The sequence below is a fragment of the Bufo bufo genome, chromosome 2 (genome assembly GCF_905171765.1).
Source record: "Bufo bufo chromosome 2, aBufBuf1.1, whole genome shotgun sequence".
In the NCBI taxonomy this organism is placed as follows: Eukaryota; Metazoa; Chordata; class Amphibia; order Anura; family Bufonidae; genus Bufo; species Bufo bufo.
In genome coordinates this window covers 715,210,039-715,236,689 of record NC_053390.1, presented here as the reverse complement: position 1 = coordinate 715,236,689, position 26,651 = coordinate 715,210,039, and the positions used below count along the sequence as shown (strand labels likewise).

General features: G+C 47.2%; 1 protein-coding gene across 4 annotated transcripts in view; it reads left to right on the top strand.

The window, feature by feature from the left end:
* The window catches only part of PCM1 (pericentriolar material 1), a 171,152-nt gene that overhangs the window by 30,413 nt on the left and 114,088 nt on the right, over positions 1-26,651 (top strand). For all 4 annotated transcript variants that reach the window (XM_040418773.1, XM_040418772.1, XM_040418775.1 and 1 more), the window contains 2 exons: positions 25,744-25,921; positions 26,176-26,285. In XM_040418773.1, the coding sequence (XP_040274707.1) occupies positions 25,744-25,921; positions 26,176-26,285 (288 nt within the window). The remainder of the gene's footprint in view (positions 1-25,743; positions 25,922-26,175; positions 26,286-26,651) is intronic.

Here is a 26,651-nt window from a genome sequence, read left to right as displayed (position 1 = left end):
GGTTGTAGTCAATGGAGAACATTCAAAACAAGGTAATGTTACCAGTGGGGTTCCACAGGGATCTGTACTGGGACCGATTTTGTTTAATATCTTCATAAGTGATATTGCAAAAGGCCTCGCTGGTAAGGTTTGTCTTTTTGCTGATGACACAAAGATATGTAACAGGGTTGATGTTCCTGGAGGGAAACGCCAAATGGAAAAGGATTTAGGGAAACTAGAAGAATGGTCAGAACTCTGGAAACTGAAATTTAATGTGGATAAGTGCAAGATAATGCACCTGGGGCGTAAAAACCCAAGGGCAGAATATAGAATATTTGACACAGTCCTGACCTCAGTATCTGAGGAAAGGGATTTAGGAGTAATTATTTCAGAAGACTTAAAGGTGGGAAGACAATGTAATAGAGCAGCACGAAATGCCAGCAGAATGCTTGGATGTATAGGGAGAGGTATAAGCAGTAGAAAGAGTGAAGTGCTTATGCCGCTGTACAGAACACTGGTGAGACCTCACTTGGAGTATTGTGCGCAGTACTGGAGGCCATATCTCCAGAAGGATATAGATACTCTAGAGAGTTCAGAGAAGAGCTACTAAACTAGTACATGGATTGCAGGATAAAACTTACCAGGAAAGGTTAAAGGACCTTAATATGTATAGCTTGGAAGAAAGAAGAGACAGAGGGGATATGATAGAAACTTTTAAATACATAAAGGGAATCAACTCGGTAAAGGAAGAGAGCATATTTAAAAGAAGAAAAACTACCACAAGAGGACACAGTTTTAAATTAGAGGGGCAAAGGTTTAAAAGTAATATAAGGAAGTATTACTTTACTGAGAGAGTAGTGGATGCATGGAATAGCCTTCCTGCAGAAGTGGTAGCTGCAAATACAGTGAAGGGGTTTAAGCATGCATGGGATAGGCATAAGGCCATCCTTTTATATAAGATAGGGCCGGGGGCTATCCATAGTATTCAGTATATTGGGCAGACTAGATGGGCCAAATGGTTCTTATCTGCCGACACATTCTATGTTTCTATGTTTCTAAGATCAAAAGCCTCCAACTGAAGATTCGTCGGTTTCAGAACAGGAGGTTTTGTCCCATAAGAGAAGCCATGAGCCTCCTGGGCCTTCTTTCATCCTGCATCCCGTCCGTTCCCTGGAGCCAGTCCCACTTTCGATCTCTTCAGCTATGGATCCTCAGATCTTGGGACAGACGACAGTCCTCACTGAACCACAAGGTTCTGATCCCCCCTGCGGTGAAGATCTCCCTGAACTGGTGGAAATGTTCAGGCAACCTGTCCTTGCGAGTCGCCTGGGAGAAGCCCCCCTACATCCAAGTTTTAACGGATGCAAGCGAAAAAGGATGGGGTGCGAAAGTGGGAGATCACTTCTTTCAGGGCTCCTGGGTTCCAATAACCCGCTCCCAATCTTCCAACTTCAGGGAGCTGGAAGCGGTCAGGAAAGCTCTGAAGGCAGCAGAAGCCCTCCTTGTGGGTCATCACATAAAAATACTTTCCGACAATACGACGACGGTGGCGTACCTTTCTCATCAGGGAGGCACGAGATCGGAGACGCTGATGTCCATCGCAAGAAAAATCTTCGACTGGGCAGAGTCCCGCGTGAGGTCCATCTCCGCAATTCATTTGAAAGGGATACTAAACGTGGAGGCAGACCATCTCAGTCGTCAGTTGATAGACCATACCGAATGGTCTTTGAATCAGGACGTGGTCCAGACTCTGGTGGAAAAGTGGGGCACTCCGCAGGTGGACCTGTTTGCGTCCAAGAAGAACGCAAAGGTGCCAACGTTTTGTTCATTGAACCCTCGAGACAACCCTTGGGCTCTAGATGCGCTGACGATTCCTTGGGACTGGGATCTCTGCTACGCATTCCCATCCTTGCCTCTGCTTCCCAGGATAATTCAAAAGCTCAACCTAGAAAACTCGACTCTGATCCTAATAGCTCCCTATTGGCCGAAAAGGAGCTGGTTCCCTTCCTTAAAGAACCTATCGATAGAAGACCCGTGGCCTCTTCCCTCCAGGAGGGACCTTCTTCATCAAGGGCCGATACTTCACCCAAACTCGAGTTTCCTCAAGTTATCTGCCTGGATCCTGAAGTCCAGAGGTTGAGATCACAAGGACTTTCTGATCAGGTGATTTCTACCCTAAAAGCAAGTAGGAAGAAAGTTACCTTCTCTATATATCTGAAAATCTGGAAGCGCTTTTGTTCCTGGAGCGGCAGTCCTGCCCCAAATCTAGAGCCACCCAACTTACAGAAGATCTTAGATTTCCTCCAGCAGGGACTTGAATTGGGTCTCAGGCCTTCCACCCTGAAGGTACAGGTCTCGGCCCTAGCCTGTTTTTTTGATCAAGACCTAGCCAATCATCGCTGGATCAGGAGATTTATGAGAGCCGCTTCCCGACTTCGTCCCTCCCTGAAAACTAGGATCCCCAATTGGGACCTCAATACGGTGCTCACAGGCCTGACCCTCGCCCCGTTTGAGCCCTTGGCCAGTTGTTCTATCAAACACCTTTTTCTAAAAACAGCCTTTTTAGTGGCCATCACGTCCGCAAGAAGGTTAGGCGAGATTCAGGCTCTATCCATTCAGGAACCCTATCTCCGCATCACCGATGATCGAATTGTCCTAAGATTAGATCCAGGTTTTCTACCTAAGGTAGTATCAGACTTCCACCGGAACCAGGAGATAGTCTTACCTTCCTTTTTCAGTAATCCCTCTAATGATAGGGAGTCTAGCTTCCATTCTCTGGATGTGAGACGTTCAGTCCTGCGATATCTTGAGGTATCTAAAGATTTCCGTAGATCTAATAACCTATTTTATCCTTTTCTCAGGTAAGAATAAGGGCCTAAAAGCCTCCAGGTCCTCCTTAGCTCGGTGGATCAGGGATTCTATTTCCATTTCCTATGAGTCTCAGGGCCTTCCTTGCCCCACAAATTTGAGAGCCCACTCTACTCGAGCTATGTCCTCCTCCCATGACGAGCGGGCAGGAGCTTCCCTGGATGATATCTGTAAAGCTGCTACCTGGTCTAGCATTCACACCTTCACTAAGCACTATAGGTTAGACCTATCCAGTTCAGACCTATCTTTTGGACGTAAGGTCCTTCAGGCGTTCCCCCCCCCCCCCCCCGCCAAGGCTATAATTTTTTATATCTCCTCGTAGCCGTCGTGGTGATGAGGTGGAAAGCCGGAATTAGACTTACCGGTAATTCAGTTTCCACGAGATCACCACGACGGCACATATTTTCCCTACCCCTTATTAACTTTCCTGGGAGGTTATGAAGTAATACCCTCTTGATTTGTTATGCTTTGTTCTCACCACTTTTTTTTGTCTCTGTAATTTTGGACACACTGGTGTTGGTGGTGGGAGGGGGGAATTTAAACCCTCTCTCTGTTCCTGCCCCTACAGAGGCCAGGGGTCAATCTCCTCGTAGCCGTCGTGGTGATCTCGTGGAAACTGAATTACCGGTAAGTCTAATTCCGGCTTTCACATGCTGTTGTGCAAATGAGATAGACAACAGGTGGAAATTTATAGGCAATTAGCAAGACACCGCCAATAAAGGAGTGGTTCTGCAGGTGATGACCACAGACCACTTCTCAGTTCCTATGCTTCCTGGCTGATGTTTTGGTCACTTTTGAATGCTAGCGGTGCTTTCACTCTAGTGGTAGCATGAGACGGAGTCTACAACCCACAAAAGTGGCTCAGGTAGTGCAGCTTATCCAGGATGGCACATCAATGCGAGCTGTGGCAAGAAGGTTTGCTGTGTCTGTCAGCGTAGTGTCCAGAGCATGGAGGCGCTACCAGGAGACAGGCCAGTACATCAGGAGACGTGGAGGAGGCCGTAGGAGGGCAACAACCCAGCAGCAGGACCGCTACATCCGCCTTTGTGCAAGGAGGAACAGGAGGAGCACTGCCAGAGCCCTGCAAAATGACCTCCAGCAGGCCACAAATGTGCATGTGTCTGCTCAAACGGTCAGAAACAGACTCCATGAGGGTGATATGAGGGCCCGACGTCCACAGGTGGGGGTTGTGCTTACAGCCCAACACCGTGCAGGACGTTTTGGCATTTGCCAGAGAACACCAAGATTGGCAAATTCGCCACTGGCGCCCTGTGCTCTTCACAGATGAAAGCAGGTTCACACTGAGCACATGTGACAGAGTCTGGAGACGCCGTGGAGAACGTTCTGCTGCCTGCAACATCCTCCAGCATGACCGGTTTGGCATTGGGTCAGTAATGGTGTGGGGTAGCATTTCTTTGGAGGGCCGCACAGCTCTCCATGTGCTCGCCAGAGGTAGCCTGACTGCCATTAGGTACCGAGATGAGATCCTCAGACCCCTTGTGAGACCATATGCTGGTGCGGTTGGCCCTGGGTTCTTCCTAATGCAAGACAATGCTAGACCTCATGTGGCTGGAGTGTGTCAGTAGTTCCTGCAAGACGAAGGCATTGATGCTATGGACTGTCCCGCCCGTTCCCCAGACCTGAATCCAATTGAGCACATCTGGGACATCATGTCTCGCTCTATCCACCAACGTCACGTTGCACCACAGACTGTCCAGGAGTTGACAGATGCTTTAGTCCAGGTCTGGGAGGAGATCCCTCGGGAGACCGTCCGCCACCTCATCAGGAGCATGCACAGGCGTTGTAGGGAGGTCATACAGGCACGTGGAGGCCACACACACTACTGAGCCTTATTTTGACTTGTTTTAAGGACATTACATCAAAGTTGGATCAGCCTGTAGTGTGTTTTTCCACTTTAATTTTGAGTGTGACTCCAAATCCAGACCTCCATGGGTTGAAAAATTTGATTTCCATTTTTACATTTTTGTGTGATTTTGTTGTCAGCACATTCAACTATGTAAAGAACAAAGTATTTCAGAAAAATATTTAATTAATTCAGATCTAGGATGTTATTTTTGTGTTCCCTTTATTTTTTTGAGCAGTGTATGTATGTATGTATGTATGTATGTGTATATATATATATATATATATATATATATATATATTTCTAGGGATTTGCTCTGGTAGGCAGGGTAAGCGGACGCAATAGAGGCAAGACCACGGTTGAAAAGAAAAAGTTCAGTGTTTATTCACACAAAAAGGCAGAAAAGAAAATATAAACAGTCACCTTGGTTTAAATCCTGGTATTCCGTTCACACCTTGCTGCAGGTACCGCATAAAGAGTCCCAGACCTGGATGTCGTTCCCTTGTCCTTCCATACAGGTCACAGGCATGCATCCAGCACAAGCCTCACACAGACACAGCCTCAGATCCCAATACAGAGATTCCACAGCTCCACTGTCACCTGGAGGATAATTCCACACCCAGCTGAGCTGCTGGCTGGGTTTTTAAACCCCAGCCCAAAACCTGGCCTGGATGTGGGGAACAGCCACCCACCCTGCGCTCTGGCTGCTCCCAATAAGAACCGGCTTGGATTGGCTTTTCAGCCACACTAAGTAAAACAGTGTCAGCGAGCACTAGCTGCCGCTGACACACAAAATAACCGGTTCCTATCTCACCGAGGCAAGGAACCTCGGTGACCCGTGCCTTCCGTCAATGACAGACCCTTGCGCCTTCCTACAATATATATACATTGTATAATGTCATTTACCACAGTAAAAATAAAATCTGAAGGAAGACCAGGAAATATATGTGGAAATTAAAAGATGATAAAATTGGGGAACAGGTGAACAATATGATGGTGATGGCAAGGAGAGTACCTATATAAATATGGAAAGTGTTGAATAAATACACAATTAGAAACATTAGAATAATTATTTGTGCTGCTTTAGTTTGTCTTGCAAATATATTTCAATCAATAAATAAATTTCGCTGAGATATTAGTGTAAATAAATGAATTCATAAATATATATATATATATATATATATATATATATATATATATATATATATATATATAGCAAATTAATAAATTTTTCAATCGATCGATTATTAATCTGTGATTATTGGTTGGGGGAAGGGTTGCAGAATGGATAAAATATAAATAAATAGATATCTACATGTTCTCATTGATGGGTAGGTACATAGGACGCGCTGTGACACTCAGATAAATGAGTAAAAAGGACCCAGGGGGCGCGAATGTCGGTGATATGCGTATGTAGATTAAATGAGATTGATTAAACGGGAGAAAATTGTTTGATAAATAGGATGTGTGTTGGTGGGGGAAGAAGAGGAAGACCGTGAGGAAACTGTGAATGGACTCAATAACGTGACATGAACCAACAAAGTAGCGCAGCAGATCGCGCGCTGGAAGACAGGAGTGGCGGTATGAGGTGAAGATGCCGACAGCTTGCAGTGACCAGAGGACTGGAGGCTAAGGATGAAAGTGCACGGAGAATCACTGGTAATGAATATATAGCGGGGGAAGGCGGGACGAGTGGCAATGAGATGAGGGTTTTACCTTGGATGGCGGTGACCAGAAGTTGAGGATGCAGGAACGCTTCCTATGATGCTGGGCTCGGACAGAGTGCTAGATAAAGCGCGCCAATTTAAAAGGATGAGATGTGGGCAGTGACCAGGGTTGATTGATGGTGAAGAGGAGGAGGGAAGGAAGCGTGATGGATGGGATGAACTGCAAGTAAGGGCTAGAGATGTTAGAGAGATGTGGATTATGGATGTCCGGTGTATTAATGATTGCAAGTGGATTTGAAAATGTGATATTTGGAATGGGTTAATTATGGAATAGTAAAAAATGGAGATTTGCTAAAAATGGAAATTTGATAAAAAATTGAGTGAGACGGAGGGGAGGAAGACAGCAACTGGGAGGTTGGGTATATGTGAGTGATGGGTGAGAAAAGGCATTAACGTGTGGAGAAAATTGGTGAAATAAAAGATGAACTAAGGAGGAAATATTTGAATTTGGTTGTTGCTGATGGACATAATGAGTTGGCGTGGGGGAAGAATAGGACATAAAAGCAGTTACTTTCCAGGGCTTCATTAGGCCAAGTGGTTCCAGGGTCTGCATTTTGAAGATCCAAAACATCTCTTTCTCGTACTTTTATCCATTGGGGGACACAGACCATGGGTATAGCTTAGAGGTATTAGTAGGAGGGACACTATGCAAATACAAAAGAGCTCCTCCTCCTCGGGCTATACCCCCCGACTCCACCAGGAGAAACTCAGTCTTTACTTAGTGTCCGGTGAAGGAGGTTGACACGCTACACTATCTCTACTCTGCTTTGTTATTTTCTTTCTAGATGGGGACACAGGTCAGCATGGCGCTTTCCTGGTCCCCCATGGAGTGCCCGCCGCCGTCTTTGGGACGTTGCCTGGCTGCCTCCTTTTTCCCCCCAGAAGAAAAGTGGAACCGGGCTCAACCTGTTAGCTCCGGCATCCCACCAGCCCTTGGGTCGCCTATGCTGCCCTCCACCCAGAGCACTGCACTCCTGGAGTCAAACGTCTGAAGAGGTGAACCCTGCTGGTCCTGAATAGAGGGAGAAGACTGCAGGAGCAGATAAGTATGGCAGACATCCTCCTCTGCTTCCCTCCCTCTCCCTGCCCGATATCTATGGGCAGCCTGGGTGAACTACAGAGTGAAGGTCTGGGGGCACTGGAGGCACTATACCAGGGGACCTTAGCCTGGAGCTTGCAGAGCCTGCAGCTAAAACGCTCCCAGAGGGGAATATTCTGTCCAGGGACCCCATCAGAGATATCCCAATTCCCTTAATGCCAGCATTAAGGGAATTGGGATATCTCTGATGGGGTCCCTGGACAGAATATTCCCCTCTGGGAGCGTTTTAGCTGAAAGCTCCAGGCTAAGATGAGCGGCATGCCGCCCCTACCTTTACATATTGGGCAAGGCGCTCGCCAGCTATGGTCCCCCCTCTTCATTAGGGGTCCCATGAACATTTTTCCGCAAATTTAACCCCCGCATTGCCGCACTCGGCACTGAGGGACTTTTGCCTAAAGCAGCCGCTCCTGCCTTACACCTGGGCAGGCGCAGGGTTATTAGCTAAGTCGGACCCCCCTCTTCATTAGGCTCCTTAACCCCCGCTATGCCGCGTTCGGCAACGGGGGACATTTTTTCATAGAGCGCTCATTTCACGCCTTGATGACGTGTCATAGGGGTGGAGCCTCAGCGCTCTCTCTGCCGACTCCTCCTTCCTGTTGGAAGCTCTCGCAGCATGCCTGCACGTTCTATGAGGATTTTTCATGTTGCTGCTGGCCGGGAGAAGCGATTAACCCCTGCGCAGCTGGTAGAATTTTTTTTCTCTTGTCGCTGGTATATGTGTCTCCTGCTCTGCCCCTGGACAGAATTTCTCTTCACTCCCTTCTCTGGAGCATGTCCCTGCGCGGCCTGTGGTACCCGCCTGGGCATCCACCACGTCTAGGGCGGCCACTGATTTGGCCTTATTTGCCATGACAGTCATGTCCATGAAACATATGGCAGATTCCAACCCTGTGGCACCATCCACTCCATCTCCTCTTAGTGGTATCCACAGAGGACGCTTGGCAGTTAAGAGGCAGCGTGAGCGGCAGCACCCCCCCTTGGATGACTTCGTTTCTCCCCCCTTCCCTCTTCCCTCGCCTGCGGGCGCATTCGGACGTCTCTCCCCCCCTCCTCAGGGGAGTGTAAGTCTGAAGGGATATTGTCCCGCTTGGACGAGGTCATGGAGCGGGACCTCCCGCCCAAGCTCTCCACTATGTGGCTGACTTAGTGGCGGCGGTCCGTGATACCTTTTAATCTCCAAAGGGATTCTCCTCACTGGTTAGGAGTTTGCCCCTTTTTTCCGTCCAAAAAGCCGGAGACTGACTGGTTTCCCTTCCCAATAGGGAAATTTCCGAGGTCATATCTGGGACCCTCCCTGCCTCTCTGCAGGATGCCGTGGACAGGCGCCTGGATTATCTGTCTAACTAGCTGACAGACATGTCCCTGCGGCTTCCCTTTGCCTCGGCTTGGGTTGCCAGAGCTCTCTCGGTGTGGTTACAACACCACCACCAGGACCTGGCCGAATAAGATGCGTCCGCTGACACACTGGCCTTGGTTCTCCAAATGTCCTAGGCTAAGATAGGTTCCCTGGTGGCCAGGTTAACCAAAAACATGGCCCTCCCTGTTTTTAGACGGTGCCTCTCTGAGGATGCAGTGGACAGGCGCCTGGATTCTCTCTCCAGATCCATTTTCTCACGGGCGGGCACGTCCCTGTGACCTGCCTTTGCCTTGGCACAGGTTGCCAGAGCCTTCTCGGTGTGATCGCTGACGCCTCCACTAAGACCTGGCGGAACAAGAGACATCTGCGGACATGTTGGATTTGATTTTCCAAATGTCCCAGGCTTCCAAGTTCCCTGCGAAGGCCTCTAGGGACAATGGTTCCTCTGTGCCCGCATTCTAGCCCTCACGATCATCAGCGCAGAAGGGTCTGGCAGAAAGGTGGGGCGCTGACACTGATTCTAAGCGTTCCCTTGCTAACCTCCCCCTTGAGGGTTCCTGCCGCCCGAGGGCACAGGCGGTCTGCCCTTCTGCTCCTAAGCAGGCTTCCGCAGGATAGGATGCCCCCACCTCTCGTGGTGGGGGGTCCGTCTGCTCTCCACTTTTCAAATTTGGAGGGCCCATGTTCAGGACGTTTGGACTCTAGATATGTCAACTTCCAGTTACTAGTTAGAGTTCGCGCCCAGACCGCCGAAACGTTTTTCTCTTCACGCGTTCCGTGGGATCCGGGCAAAGCCTTGGACCTCTTGATGGTCCCTTCTGGGTGTTATTACCCCAGTTCCTTCAGAGGAACAGGGAACAGGTTTCTACTTGATCCTGCTCGTATTCCCAAAATGGGGGGGGGGGGGGGGGTCGGTGCGTCTGATCCTAGACTTGGAGCTGCTCAGCGAGTTAATGAGAGTTTGGAGGTTCCGAATGGGTCCCTCCGCTCCTTTCTTCCTACTCTTCTGCCAGGGTAGCTCCTCGCATGATTCCTGCCCCTCACCATTGGTGGCCGCCACTACCGGCTTGTTGCCCTGCCTTTTGGGTTAGCGACCGCTGGACAGCGGACTTTACCAAGATCCTGGCACCGCTCATGGCGCTTCTTCGGACCAGGGGCATTCCTTTGCTGCCCTATCTGGACGATATTCTGATAAAGGCCCCCTCGCTTCTGCAGGCCGAGGACAGCGCCCGGATCACTGTTCAGACTCTGGAACTGTTCGAATGGCTGATCAATTTCCCAAAGTCCTCTCTCCTCCCGTCCCAGAAGCTCTCCTTCCTGGGGATGATTTTGACACCTCGGACGCCACAATATTCCTGCCAGTCTCCAAGTCCTCCCACAGGGGGCAGTGTCGCATTTGCTGCGCTCCCAGTGCCTCTCCATATGGGAATGCATCCGGGTCCTGGGTCTTATGGTAGACTCTTTCGAAGCCGTTCCATATGCTCAGTTTCACACTCTCTTATTGCAACAGGAGATCCTTTCCCTCTGGGACAAGACCTCTCGGGGTCAGGACGATCGCATCCCTTTGTCTCAGCGGGTTCGAGCAGCTCTCCCTTGGTGGCTGTTCCCGATGAACCTGAGGTCGGGGAGATCCTTTTCTTCCATTCTTTTGGACGATCGTCACCACCGATGCCAGTCTCCTGCATTGGGGCGGCGTTCTCCAGTCTCGCACGTTTCAGGGGGTTTGGTCGGCAACGGAATCTCGCCTTCCGATCACTATTCTGGAGTTGAGGGCGATTTTCCACTCCCTCTCCCATTGGACTCCTCTCCTTGCGGGCCTCACGGTGAGGATTCAGTCGGACAATGCCACGGCTGTGGCTTACATTAACCATCAGGGCGGGACCCGCAGCCGGATGGTGATGCTGGAAGTGATGAGAATTCTGACGTGGGCGGAGTCGCACGTTCCGGTGTTGTCAGCGGTTTACATTCCAGGAGTAGATAACTGGACAGCGGACTTTCTAAGCCGCAACAAGATGGATCCAGGCGAATGGTCTCTGCATTCAGATGTATTCGAAGAAATTTGCCACAGATGGGGCCGTCCGGATGTTGACTTGATTGCGTCCAGGCTCAACAACAAGCTCCCGGTGTTCCTGGCTCGCGTCCGGGATCCGAAGGCGTGCGGAGTGGACGCGCTGGCTTCTCCATGGCAGGACTTCAGCCTTCTCTATGTCTTCCCTCCGCTTCCTCTACTACCAAAGGTTCTACGCAAGATCGAGGCGGAAGGGATTCCGACCGTTCTTATCGCCCCAGGGTGGCCTCACCGCGCGTGGTTCTCAGATGTGGCTCGGATGCTGGCGGACGCCCCATGACCTCTTCCCGACAGAAAGGACCTACTGTCTCAGGGCCCACTCTTCTACCGGAATTTACGGTCTCTTCGTTTCACGGTGTGGCTGTTGAAACCGCCATCCTGAAGAAGAGGGGGTTCTCTGATTGCGTGATTAGAACCATGATTAGTGCGAGGAAGCCAGCTTCCTCCAGGATTTACTATCGTACCTGGAAGGCCTTCCTGACTTTTTGTGAGAACTCGGGGTTCCCTCCCCTTCGCTTTTCCATCTCGACGGTACTGTCTTTTCTTCAGTCCGGACTTGAGATGGGACTGTCGCTGAGTTCCTTGAAAGGTCAGTTTTCTGCGCTGGCCATCTTTTTTCAGAAGCCCCTTGCTCTTATGGGTCTTGTGAAGACTTTCCTTCAGGGGGTGGCTCATTCGGTTACTCTGTATGTGCCTCCTTGGGATCTCAATTTGGTCCTGCGCGCTCTGCAGACGGCCCCCTTCGAACCTCTGAGAGAGGTCTCCCTGACTTTTCTCACCTGGAAAGTAGTCTTCCTTGTGGACGTAACTTCTAATCAGACGGGTGTCAGGAGCCCTTTCTGGTTTTCCACCAGGATAAGGTTGTGCTCTGTCCGGTTCCCTCATTTTTGCCCAAGTTGGTTTCTCCTTTCCATCTTAACGAGGATCTTGTCCTGCCCTCCTTTTTGCCCTTCTCCGGCAAACCCCAAGGAACGCGCTCTACATTCCCTGGATGTCGTCCGGGCCTTAAATGTGTATCTCACGGCTACCTCTTCCGTCTGCCGTTCAGACTCCTCTTTGTGGTTCTCGAGGGGCCTCGTAAGGGTCTGGCGGCCTCCAAGGTCACTGTGACGCGATAGATCCGCTCGGCTATTTCTGCGGCCTATCGCGCTCGTGGTAGGGTTTCCCCGGCTCAGATTACCGCTCGCTCCACTAAGGCGGTGGGGGCTTCCTGGGCAAGACTCAATCGTGCCTAGGCGTCTCAGCTGTGTAAGGCGGCCACCTGGTCGTCCTTACATACTTTTACTACGTTTTATCAGTTGCATTCCCTGGCTTCGGCTGATGCTGTCTTTGGCCGCAGGGTTCTACAGGCTGTGGTTCCTGTTTGACCGTTGGACGTTCCTCCTGGCGGTGCTGATGTTTTCCCACCCCATGGACTGCTTTAGGACGTCCCATGGTCTGTGTACCCCAATGGAAAAAAGTACGAGAAAAGGAAATTTTTTTTTTTTTGTGAAACTCACCTAAAAAGTCGGACATGCAGGACTTTTAGTCCAGCAGCCTTTCTCTGTTCACTGCCGTGCTGCGCCGGAGCTCCGCCCCTGTCCCCATTATAGTCAATGGGAACGGTCCGGCGGCACGGCGAAATAGCGGAAGGACGGATCCGACAGGGTGAACAGCCTGTCGGATCCGTCCTGCCTCAAGTGTGAAAGTAGCCTTATTATGGCAACCTTTGTTAAGGAACCGGCGAGTGAGGATGCGGCTCTGGGTTATGAAGTCTTCATCATTGATGCGTTTGAACTGACTGAACGTTATATTGTTTCTCCACTTTTTGTGATGTGAGCTCTTGTAGTCCAGGTAACTGTTTCCATCAACTTTCTTGAAAAATCATTCTTTAAAGAAGAGTACGAGGTCTAGGTATTCGATACAAGTATTAGTATTTTCCATGCCTGCCTACAACTTTTGCACAGTACTGTATGTGCACGTATCGCAGGAGAGACCACATCCATGTGAGACATTTGTTATGCCCTGTGGATATACTCATGTGTAAGAGGAGAATACCCTTTTTAAAATCTCCATAGTGGCAGATGAGGAATTTTATTTTAAGGACATTACCTCAAAGTTGGATCAGCCTGTAGTGTGTTTTTCCACTTTAATTTTGAGTGTGACTCCAAATCCAGACCTCCATGGGTTGAAAAATTTGATTTTTTTTAATTTTTGTGTGATTTTGTTGTCAGCACATTCAACTATGTAAAGAACAAAGTATTTCAGAAGAATATTTAATTAATTCAGATCTAGGATGTTATTTTTGTGTTCCCTTTTATTTTTTTTGAGCAGTGTATTATGTGTCCTGTTAGCCCAATTTACCAATTCCAAAAAAAAATAAAAAATGTCTATGAATTTTTAACTGGACTGATTAGTGCTGCATGCTCTGCACATGCAGGTTGTAGATAATTTGGTTCCTTAAAAGGGGTTATCTAGGAATTAATATTGAGGACCTATCCTCAGGATAGGTCATAAATATCAGATCGGCAGGACTCTGACTCCTGAGACCTCTGCTGATATTGATGACCAATTCTCAGTATAGGTCATTAATATCCGATTAGTCGGGTCCGGCACCCTGCACCACCACGAATCAGCTGTTCCCTGCATCCTCCTGTGCCAGGACTAGCTCTGGAATGGAACAGGGAGCACCGCTCCTTTACAAGTGTGGTGGCCAGTGAGGGTTACTCTAGCTTAGCTCCTATTGAAGTGAATGGAAGCTGAGCTGCAGTAACCCGGTACGGCCACTACACTTTGAACGGAGCTGTGGTTCCTGTTCAGGGTTTTGTTTGAAGGGTTTGTGAAATAAAGACTACCCCTTTCTTTGATAATGTCTGCCCCCGTGCACTGCTGATAGTGATGGGAGTGTGTCCTGGAAAGCGGAGGATGAACAGGATATGTATTGGGGGCTGGCAGTGTAACCAAGTAGCTCTCCATTTAATACATTGATTAGATGGTTCATAGAGGGGTCCTCAGAGTAGGAGGACCACTCAGTGGTTGTCCATAGTGTTGTCTTGGGCTACTTTCACACTGGCGTTTTGGCTTTCCGTTTGTGAGATCCGTCATGGGCTCTCACAAACGGTCCAAAACGGAACAGTTTTTCCATAATGCATTCTGAATGGAAAAGGATCCGCTCAGTTTGCCTCCGTTCCGCCTCTATTCCGATTTGAAGGCTGACCCCAAAATGCTGCTTGCAGCATTTTAGTGTCCGTCTGACGAAACTGAGCCAAACGGATCCGTTCTGACACACTAAGTAAGTCAATGGGGACGGATCCATATTCTGACACAATATGGCACAATAGAAAACGGATCCGTCCTCCATTGACTTTTAAGTGGTGTTCAAGACAGATCAGTCTTGGCTATATTAAAGATAACACGAACGGATCCGTTCTGAACGGACGTAGATGGTTGTATTATCTGAACGGATCCGTCTGTGCAGATCTATGATGGATCCGCACCAAACGCGAGTGTGAAAGTAGCCTTAAATGTGAAAAATAAGCAATAATGATTGAGCTGGAATGGGATAAATAATCTGTTACAACTTTGTACGTGGGAATGTACCATTACACTGTAACACTTCAAGTCTAACAAACTACCGTATTTTTTGCTTTATAAGACCTACCCGATAAGATGCACCCCAGGTATTAGAGGAGGAAAATAAGAAAAATATATTTTTCATCAGACCTCATATCAGATCCCTCCATGTTAGACCCCCTCAGACCTTATATCAGCCCTTCATCCGACCTCATATCAGCTCTCAATGTGAGACCACCATCAGAACTCAGATCAGCCCTTTATTTCAGACCTCAGATCAGCCCTCAATGTGAGACCCCCCATCAGACCGGGGTCAGGACAGTGCAGCGCCGGCCCCCAGGAATGAAGACCGGGAGGATAAGTATTACAAGCATTTGCAGCTCTTCACTCCCTACTCCTGGCACCTAAAGCATACTAGTGAGCACTTCCATAAAGCGCTCACTAGTATTCGGTTTATAAAGCGAAAAATACGGTAAATTGTTCAATAAAGGAGCTATCTCTTAGTAGACCACGAATTGAGGACACTCTAGGGAACTCTGTTTCACAAAATAAGTGAATAAATGGTCAAACCCTGACATCAATACTTCTCCAAAGTCTAAAAGAGCATCTGAGATTTTCAGAGAGCTGAGGCCAAGTAACACTTGTCTTCTGCAGCCCGGATTACAGTCTAAGGTGTATATACAGTCGTGGCCAAAAGTTTTGAGAATTACATAAATATTGGAAATTGGAAAAGTTGCTGCTTAAGTTTTTATAATAACAATTTGCATATACTCCAGAATGTTATGAAGAGTGATCAGATGAATTGAATAGTCCTTCTTTGCCATGAAAATTAACTTAATCCCAAAAAAAACTTTCCACTGCATTTCATTGCTGTCATTAAAGGACCTGCTGAGATCATTTCAGTAATAGTCTTGTTAACTCAGGTGAGAATGTTGACGAGCACAAGGCTGGAGATCATTATGTCAGGCTGATTGGGTTAAAATGGCAGACTTGACATGTTAAAAGGAGGGTGATGCTTGAAATCATTGTTCTTCCATTGTTAACCATGGTGACCTGCAAAGAAACACGTGCAGCCATCATTGCGTTGCATAAAAATGGCTTCACAGGCAAGGATGTTGTGGCTACTAAGATTGCATCTCAATCAACAATTTATAGGATCATCAAGAACTTCAAGGAAAGAGGTTCAATTCTTGTTAAGAAGGCTTCAGGGCGTCCAAGAAAGTCCAGCAAGCGCCAGGATCGTCTCCTAAAGAGGATTCAGCTGCGGGATCGGAGTGCCACCAGTGCAGAGCTTGCTCAGGAATGGCAGCAGGCAAGTGTGAGCGCATCTGCACGCACAGTGAGGCAAAGACTTTTGGAAGATGGCCTGGTGTCAAGAAGGGCAGCAAAGAAGCCACTTCTCTCCAAAAAAAACCCATCAGGGACAGATTGATCTTCTGCAGAAAGTATGGTGAATGGACTGATGAGGACGGGGGCAAAGTCATATTCTCCGATGAAGCCTCTTTCCGATTGTTTGGGGAATCTGGAAAAAGGCTTGTCCGGAGAAGAAAAGGTGAGCGGTACCATCAGTCCTGTGTCATGCCAACAGTAAAGCATCCTGAGACCATTCATGTGTGGGGTTGCTTCTCATCCAAGGGAGTGGGCTCACTCACAATTTTGCCTAAAAACACAGCCATGAATAAAGAATGGTACCAAAACACCCTCCAAAAGCAACTTCTTCCAACAATCCAACAACAGTTTGGTGAAGAACAATGCATTTTCCAGCACGATGGAGCACTGTGCCATAAGGCAAAAGTGATAACTAAGTGGCTCGGGGACCAAAACGTTGAAATTTTGGGTCCATGGCCTGGAAACTCCCCAGATCTTAATCCTATTGAGAACTTGTGGTCAATTCTCAAGAGGCGGGTGAACAAACAAAAACCCACTAATTCTGACAAACTCCAAGAAGTGATTATGAAAGAATGGGTTGCTATCAGTCAGGAATTGGCCCAGAAGTTGATTGAGAGCATGCCCAGTCGAATTGCAGAGGTCCTGAAAAAGAAGGGCCAACACTGTAAATACTGACTCTTTGCATAAATGTCATGTAATTGTCAATAAAAGCCTTTGAAATGTATGAAGTGCGTGTAATTATATTTCACTACATCACAGAAACAACTGAAACAAAGATCTAAAAGCAGTTTAGCAGCAAACTTTGTGAAAACTAATATTTGTGTCATTCTCAAAACTTTCGGCCACGACTGTACAGTCCTGATCAAAAGTTTAAGACCACTTGAAAAATGGCAAAAAATCATATTTAGCATGGCTGGATCTTAACAAGGTTCCAAGTAGAGCTTCAACATGCAACAAGAAGAAATGGGAGTGAGACAAAACATTTTTTGAGCATTCAATTTCATGAAAACCACAAATAAACTGAAACAGGCTGTTTTTCAGCTGATCAAAAGTTTAGGACCACACCTCCAAAAAAAATAAAAAATAACCCCCCCCAAAACAGAAATCCAACTTCCAAACATGAATTCAGTAATGAGTAGCTCCGCCGTTAGTGTTTATCACTTCAAAAATTTGTTTCGGCATGCTTGATGCAAGCGTTTCCATGAGGTGAGTGGGAACATTTCTCCAAGTGGTGAAGATGGACAGCACAAAGGCTATCTACTGTCTGGAACTGTTGTCCATTTTTGTAAACTTCCCTTGCCATCCACCTCCAAAGGTTCTCAATTGCATTTAGATCAGGGGAACACGCAGGATGGGCCAAAAGAGTGATGTTATTCTCCTGGAAGAAGTCCCTTGTCCTGCGGGCATTGTGTACTGTAGCGTTGTCCTGTTGAAAAACCCAGTTGTTACCACACAGACGAGGGCCCTCAGTCATGAGGAATGCTCTCTGCAACATCTGACATAGCCAGCGGCCGTTTGACGCCCCTGCACTTCCTGAAGCTCCATTGTCCCACTGAAGGAAAAAGCAAGGGTTAACAGTCAAACCAAACTCAATATTTATGGCCCTGATTCTGTAGTTTACAGAAACGCCCCATATGTGGTCGTAAACTACTGTACGGGCACACGGCAGGGCGCAGATGGAAAGGAATGCCATACGGTTTTTGGAAGGCAGATTTTGCTGGACTGATTTTTTTGACACCATGTCCCATTTGAAGCCCCCCTGATGCAACCCTAGAGTAGAAACTCCATAAATGTGACCCCATCTAAGAAACTACGGGATAGGATGGCAGTATTGTTGGTACTAGTTTAGGGTACATATGATTTTTGGTTGCTCTATATTACACTTTTTGTGAGGCAAGATAACAAGAAATAGCTGTTTTGGCACCGTTTTTATTTTTTGTTATTTATAACATTTATCTGACAGGTTAGATCATGTGATATTTTTATAGACCAGGTTGTCACGGATGCGGCGATACCTAATATGTATACTTTTTTAATTTTTTTTATTTATGTAAGTTTTACACTGATTTCTTTTTTAAAGCAAATAAAATCATGTTTTAGTGTTTCCATAGTCTGAGAGCCATATTTTTTTCAATTTTTGGGCGATTTATCTTGGGTAGGGTATGATTTTGGCGGGATGAGATGACTGTTTTATTGGCACTATTTTGGGGTGCGTGTGACTTTGTTAGCTTGCTATCACACTTTTTGTGATGTAAGGTGACAAAAAATTGTTAAGCACAGTTTTTGTTTTTTACGGTGTTCATCTGAGGGGTTAGGTCATGTGATATTTTTATAGAGCCGGTCGATACGAACGTGGAGATACCAAATATGTGGAGATACCAAATATGTATAAGTTTTACACAATAACAGCTTTTTAAAAACAAAAAAATTGATGTTTTAGTGTCTCCATATTCTGAGCCATATTTTATTATTTTTTTTTTTTGGGCGATTGTCTCAGGTAGGGGCTCATTTTTTGATTACTCTTTATCCTTTCCCGGCAGATAACGTGCATCAGTGGTCTTCTCCTCCTAAGGTTGACCCGCCGGTGGCCAGATTGACTAAGAATACGGCAATACCGGTCCTGGACGGATCCTCCCTACAGGACTCCGTTGACAGGCGTTTGGACCCTCTCTTTCCAAAGCCAGATTCTCTCAGATTCATCATCAGGACCTCGCGGTGCAGGATGCCTCTGCTGACACCTTGAACTTCGTCCTCCTGATGTCTCAGGCGACAACATTCCTCTGTGAGCCCTCATTGGACGTTAGCACTCTCTTTGCGCGTGTTTCTGCCCTCTTGTTCACGCAGTGCGGGGAGGTCTGGTTGAAGGTCTGGGACGCCGACGCTTCCTCCAAGCGTTCCCTCACCAGCCTCCCCTTTGCGGGCTCCAGGCTCTTCGGTGCAAGCTGGACGAGATTATCTCTGACGCTATGGGGGGAAAGAGCACCCACCTGCCCAAATCTAGATCCAAGCACGCCTTCAGAGCTCGGCCCTCTGGCCCTAGAAACCAGTCCTTTTCGGCGCTTCTCCTCCTCCGGGTCTGCGACAGCCCCCTCCTCCGGTGCCTCTCAGGACTCCCGCAAGAGGCCTTCCTTTAAGCCCCAACCTTCCTGGCGCCCGCGGGCACAATTCCAAGGGAGTTCTGCCCGCCCCGCGGATCCCAAGCAGTCCTCCGACTGAAGGGGCGCCCCCACCGCCTGCGGTGGGGGGCCGTCTGCTCTCCTTTCAGCGCGTCTGGAGAGCTCACGTTCAAGACGCCTGGGCCCTGGACTGGGTTCCGGTTACAAGATAGAATTCGTTTCTTTCCTTCTCGTGTTTCGGGGTACCTGGCCCGAGCCTCGGCCCTTTTACAAGCGGTCTCTTCCCTTCTGGACCGGGGAGTAGTTGCCCCAGTTCCTCTGGAGGAACAGGGTGCAGGGTTCTACTCAAATCTCTTTTGTAGTACTGAAGAAGGAGGGATCAGTGCGTCCGGTCCTAGACCTGAAGCTATTAAACAAGTCCCTGCGGGTGCGGAGGTTTCGGATGGAATCCCTCCGCTCTGTTATTGCTTCTCTTCTTCCGGGGGAGTTCCTCGCGACGGTGGACATCCGGGACGCCTATCTGCATGTCCCTATCGCAGAATCTCACCACAGATTCCTGCGCTTCGCCCTTCCCTTCGGGCTGACGATAGCCCCGTGGGTATTCACAAAGATCATGGCGCCTCTCCGTACCAGGGGCATATCTCTGTTCCCCTTCCTGGACGACATCCTGACGCTGTCCTCGGCCTGGGGACGAGAGGGAGCCTTTATCAGTTTCATGTTCAGACTCTGCAACAGTTCGGCTGGCTGATCAACTTCCCGAAGTCCTCTCTCCAACCTTCCCAGAGGGTGACCTTCCTGGGGATGATTATGGACACCACTGCAGCCCGGGTATTCCTTCCAGATTACAAGTTCTCACGGATTCGGGAGTTGGTGTCTCGCCTTCTGCATTCCCCGTGTCTCTCCATCCGGGAGTGCATGCAGGTTCTGGGGCTTATGGTGGCCTCCTTCGAGGCACTCCCCTTTGCCCAGTTTCACACTCTGCCTCTGCAGCAGGCGATCCTGTCCTTCTGGGACAGGACATCGAGGGGTCTGGACTCTCGGATCCGCCTACCTCTTCAGGTTCGCATGCAACTCCCGTGGTGGCTGTCCCCTCAGAATCTGACTTTGGGAGGAAGGATCTCCCAGATCTCCTGGACTGTCGTCACCACCGATGCCAGTCTCCTGGGTTGGGGTGGTGTTCTCCGGGCTCGGACGGTTCAGGGGGTGTGTTCAGAGGTGGAAGCCCGCCTTCCGAACAACATACTGGAGCTCAGAGCAATTTTCCTCTGTCTCATTGGACCCCCCTCCTAGCGGGTCTCCCGGTAAGGGTCCAGTCGGACAATGCCACAGCCGTAGCATACATTAATCATCAGGGCGGAACCTGCAGCCGGACGGTTATGCAGGAGGTGAAAAGGATCCTCCAGTGGGCGGAGACTCACGTTCCAATATTGTCTGCAGTGTACATCCCAGGGGTCGAAAACTGGACGGCAGACTTTCTCAGCCGCAACAGGGTGGATCCGGGAGAGAGGTCTCTGTATCAGGACGTATTCGAGGATGTCTGTCGCCGTTAAGGCCGCCCGGACGTGGACTTGATGGCGTCCAGGCTCAAAAACAAGGTTCCCACGTTCCTGGCCAGAGCTCGGGATCCGGAGGCGTACGGGGTGGACGCTCTGGTGTCTCGGTGGCAAGACTTCACGCTCCTCTGTCTTCCCACCACTGCCTCTACTCCCAAAGGTTCTTCGCAGGGTCGCGGCAGAAGGAATCCCGACTATCCTCATCGCCCCCGATTGGACTTTCGAACCTGGAAGGCCTTTCTTGCATTTTGCAAGAAGATAGGCGTTTTTCCCCTTCGTTTCTCCGTTCCGGTGGTCCTGTCTTTTCTCCAGTCGGGCCTTGAGATGGAAATGTCCCTGAGCTCTCTGAAGGGTCAGGTCTCCACTCTGGCCATTTTCTTTCAGCAGTCTCTGGCTCTGCTCGGTCCGGTGAGGACCTTCCTACAGGGGGTGGCGCATTCGGTCCCTCCGTATATCCCTCCCCTGCCCCATGGGATCTGAACCTGGTTCTGTCTTCTCTCCAGGCGGCTCCTTTCGAGCCCCTGAAGGACATTTCCCTGAGTCTTCTCATCTGGAAGGTGGTCTTTTTGGTGGCCATCACCTCTATCAGGAGAGTATCGGAGCTGGCCCCCCTTTCCTCTAAGGAGCCCTTTTTGGTCTTCCACAAGGATAAGGTGGTACTGCGCCCAGTCCCTTCTTTTTTGCCCAAGGTGGTTTCCGCCTTCGACCTTAATGAAGACCTAGTCCTGCCCTCCTTTTGGCCCGCCCCGGCGAACCCCAAGGAGCGCGCTCTCCATTCTCTAGATGTTGTCCGTGCTTTGCGGGTGTACTTTTCTGTTACTGCCCCATTTCGCTGCTCGGACTCCCTTTTTGTGGTTCCTGAGGGGCCTCGTAAGGGTCTGGCGGCCTCCAAGGTTACTGTGGCTCGGTGGATTCGGTCGACTATTGCCATGGCCTATCGGTCCCGGGGTAGGGTTCCCCCAGCGGAGGTTACCGCGCACTCCACCAGGGCGGTGGGGGTCTCCTGGGCTAGGCGCAATCGAGCCCCTACATCACAGCTTTGTAAGGCGGCCACCTGGTCGTCCTTACATCCATTTTCAAAGTTCTACCAGCTGCACTCTCTGGCGTCGGCTGATGCTGCCCTAGGGCGCAAGGTATTGCAGGCTGTGGTTCCTGTTTAACCGTTGGACGTTTTCCTCTGGATGTGCTGGTCTTCCCACCCCATGGACTGCTCTAGGACGTCCCATGGTCTGTGTCCCCCAATGGAATGGGCGAGAAAAGGAGATATTTTTTGTGAAACTCACCTGTAAAATCTTTTTCTCGTCTTTTCCATTGGGGGACACAGCTCCCACCCATTCTTGTCTGTTTCAGGAGGGGTTAGTTCTGTCTATGGGACCTTATGGTTAACGGTCCGATGGCGGTATTCCTCGGTTCTGTTTTTCTTTGTTAATATTTGGTTTGGTATCTTTCTCCTACTGCTTTTGCACGCACTGAGGTCCCCCTGTTGGAGCATGGGGGTATAGCCAGTGGAGGAGGAGCTGTTTTTTCTTATTTGCATAGTGTCTCCTCCTAGTGGTGGCCTAAGCTATACCCATGGTCTGTGTCCCCCAATGGAAAAGACGAGAAAAAGATTTTACAGGTGAGTTTCACAAAAAATCTCCTTATACCTATAATTGATTTTGATACTATCCACATAAAAAATGCCGAAATATTGCTAGAGCAGATCCAACCTGTATGGAGCCATCCTTGTATCATTACATCCGCTGTGTTGTACTGCTAGAATTATAGACGAGGCTGGAGAGTGCCACTACGCATCCATATACTACTCTGCGGCTTTCTTGGCACTCTGTGTAGGCGTCTCCAGTGTCTGTGCCAAAGAGAGCATTTAAAATATGAATATGTACAATGTTTAAAGGGTTTTTTCCTGGACTTGGATATTAATGACCTATTTTCGGGACAGGTCATCAGTATCAGATCGGGGGGGTCTGACACCCGCTGGCCCCAGAAACCAGCAGTCCCGTAGAGATAAATGGAGCTGCATAATGAATAGTAATTTCAGTGGGTTAGACCTTTTTCATATTTATATGCAGTGAAATTGAATAAAACAGACTGACTGCTGGCATTTTATGGAATTGCAGTAGACCTGCTTTCGAACATATGTTTGGCATGTAATTTTTAAAAAATATTAATGGGTTTTGCCAAGTTTAAAAGTTATCGCCTATCCACTGGAAAGGAGATAACTCATCGGTGGGAGTCTGACAGCTGGGTCCCCCACTGATCACAAGTAAGGCGGCCCGGGACCCCCGAAATAAATGGATCAGCATGTCTAGTATGCACACTGCAGCTCCATAAATCACTGTGACTTCTGGAAATGGCTAAGCAGTCCCATAAAGAAGAATGGAGCTGCTTTGCATGTGCTGACCTGCCACTCTATTTTATATCCCTCTCATTCTCATGATTGAAAGGGGTCCCAGCAGTTAATAGGTATCCCTTATCTTTTCAATAAGGGTTAACTTTTGATATAACCAGAATACCCCTTTTTTTAAATCAAATAGTTTTTATTGATTTTATAATATAATCATTTTCTGTAAACACTTATACATTTTGCCATGAAAAATACAAAAATAAAGTACAATAATAAATTGCATCATCAGACAAAATGCCAACTACAGCAGTAAGGAATAAACAATCATGGGTACCTGAAAATGTATACAAGATACATCATTAAAATAAGATATAACCCCAAACACTTTTAATGGCACAAAGCATCCAATTAACGCTCTTTCCCCCCCCCCCCTTCCCACCCTACCCCCTCTTCCCCCCCATGAAAAGGAGTAAGAAAACTTCTGACATAATTTATAACACAATATGAGTATGAGACATCCAATCATTCCACAACTTCTCAAACTTCTGAGGACAACCTCTCAGAATACCCCTTTTAATACATTTTAAAATATATTCCCATCTCAGTAGTCATGTGGACCTGCGCTATATATATATATATATATATATATATATATATATATATATATCTATATCTATATATCGGACAATCTCTTTAACCCCTTGAGGACCGGGCTCATTTTCACCCTAAGGACCAGACCATTTTTTGCTAATCTGACCAGTGTCACTTTAAGTGGTGATAATTTTAAAACTCTTTTACTTATCCAGGCCATTCTGAGATTTTCTCGTCACGTATTGTACTTCATGACAGTGGTAAAATTGAGTCAAAAAAATAAATTTTATTTATAAAAAAATTCTAATTTTACCAAAAATTTAGAAAAATTAGCTAATTTCAATTTCTTTCCTTTTATAATAGATAGTAATACCTCCAAAAATAGTTATTACTTTACATTCCCCATGTGTCTACTTCATGTTTGGATCATTTTGTGAATGGCATTTTATTTTTTGGGGATTGTTAGAAGGCTTAGAATTTTAGAAGCAAATCTTTTAAATGTTTCATTAAATTTCTAAAACCCACTTTTTCAGGACCAGTTCAGGTCTGAAGTCACTTTGTGAGGCTTACATAATAGAAACCACCCAAAAATGACCCCATTTTACAAACTACACCCCTCAAGGTATTCAAAACTGATTTTACAAACTTTGTTAACCCTTTAGGTGTTCCACAAGAATTAATGGAAAATATAGATAAAATTTCACTTTTTTGGCAGATTTTCCATTTTAATATTTTTTTTTCCAGTTACAAAGCAAGGGTTAACAGCCAAACAAAACTCAATATTTATGGCCCTGATTCTGTAGTTTACAGAAACACCCCATATGTGGTCGTAAACTGCTGTACGGGCACACGGCAGGGCGCAGAAGGAAAGGAGCGCCATCCGGTTTTTGGAATGCGAATTTTGCTGGACTGGTTTTTTGACACCATGTCCCATTTGAAGCCCCTCTTATGCACCCCTAGAGTAGAAACTCCAAAAAAGTGACCCCATTTTAGAAACTACGGGATAGGGTGGCAGTTTTGTTGGTACTATTTTAGGGTACATATGATTTTTGGATGCTCTATATTACACTTTTTGTGAGGCAAAGTAACAAGAAATAGCTGTTTTGGCACCGTTTTTATTTTTTGTTATTTACAACATTCATTTGACAGGTTAGATCATGTGGTGTTTTAAAGAGCAGGTTGTCACAGACGCGACAATACCAAATATGACAACTTTTTCGATTTGTTTTACATAACAAAGCATTTAAAAAAATAAAATGATTCTTTAGTGTCTCCACATTCTGAAAGCCATAGTTTTATTTATTTTTTGGGCGACTGTCTTGTGTAGGGGCTAATTTTTTTCGGGATGAGGTGACGGTTTGATTGGCACTATTTTGGGGTGCATATGACTCTTTGATCACTTGCTATTACACATTTTGTGATGTAAGGTGACAAAAAATAATTTTTTTTATGGTATTCACCTGCGGGGTTAGGTCATGTGATATGTTTCTAGAGCCAGTCGATACGGACGCGGCGATACCTAATGTCTACTTTTACTTTTACTTTTTTTTTTTTTACTTTTTTTTTTTGGGGTAAAACTTTGATGTAAAACTATTTTTTCAACTTTTTTTTTAACTTTTTTTTTTGTCCCACTTTGGGACTTCAACTTTTGGGGGTCTGACTTCTGTATTGGAATGCATTGGCTGTATGAGTAATACTGTGTGTATTACTGATACAGCTTCTGGCCTGGCTCTAAACCGGAAGGCATCGCGCTGCCTTCCATGCCATTGGGTCCCCATTACAGCAACACAGGGACCCGATGGCAGCGCCAATCCCCGCCGGAATGACCAGTAAACGCTGCAAACCGCAGGTCTCATTTGACCTGCGGTTTGCAGCGATCACAGATACGGGGGGGTCACAGGACCCCCCTCGGCATTGTCACAGGGTGCCTGCTGCGCAGCGGTAATCGGAAATACACAGGGCGTACAGGTATGCCCTGTGTCCTTAAGTACCGGACTGTGTCCCCAAGAGGTTAAATGGTTTTCTTTGCACGGCAAAAAAAAATTTAAAAATTTTCACAGTAGGAATTAACTTTACCCTGTAATTATAATAACTCAGTAATTGTGTATTTAGCGACTAAATGTAATTCTTTTCTGTATGTTTTCCTTAGGACGGGCTGGTTTTGCAGGAGGTTGCTCTGAGCCTCATCTTTGCACACGGTCATATATTTTCTAATGCGTTTTTACCTTGTCTTTAGGCAATGGATCCACAACAAGAGGCCAAAGTAGAACTAAAAGATATGAAAAAACAGCATGCACTACTGACAAGGATGTTACAGCAGCAAGAACAGCTCAGGGCATTGAAGGGGAGGCAGGCCGCTCTCCTGGCTTTACAACACAAGGCTGAACAGGCAATTGCTGTAATGGATGAATCTGGTAAGTGCCTTTGTTAAGAGAACTTGTGGACCTGTGCTCATCACGTGCCATTGAGGTGAAATATTAAAAACCCTATTGAATGACTGCAAGTAAAAATCTGGAAAATTGCAAGGAATTGACTTGCAAATTTGTATTTGAAAGTGGCTTCAACCACAAAACCCATGTATGTTTTTAGTTCTGTCCACTTTAAATAAAGCTTGATTTGAAATAGATCTAATAAACAGTGTAGTTATTTTATTGTTTTCTTGTCTCAGTTGTCACGGAAACAACAGGAAGTGTGTCTGGACTGAGTTTAACATCTGAACTAAACGAAGAACTAAATGACCTCATTCAGCGCTTCCACAACCAGCTCGACGATGCTCAGGTACTGCATTTATCTGCTTAATCCATTTGATGACTATATCCACTTGGTCTTTGAGAAGTTTGTGAATGGTTTAGGGGCATGTTTTATCACCGACACATCTTTAAAGCTTAGATCCACCATTACAAACAGTTGATTTTAGGTGGGATGAATGGCCATTCATTTAATGCTTGGACGCAGCAAGAAGCCTATAGAGGAGCATGGAAACCTTTCTATAATGTCCATATTCTGTAATAGGGGTAGGGCTTGTTGATGGCACAATCCTTTTAGAAGGGGGGTTGTGTCGGGTTTAAATATTCATTGGATAAGGGGTCACCAGCTGATTGATGTGGTCTGACACCATCACCGATCACAAGAATAGGGTCCCCG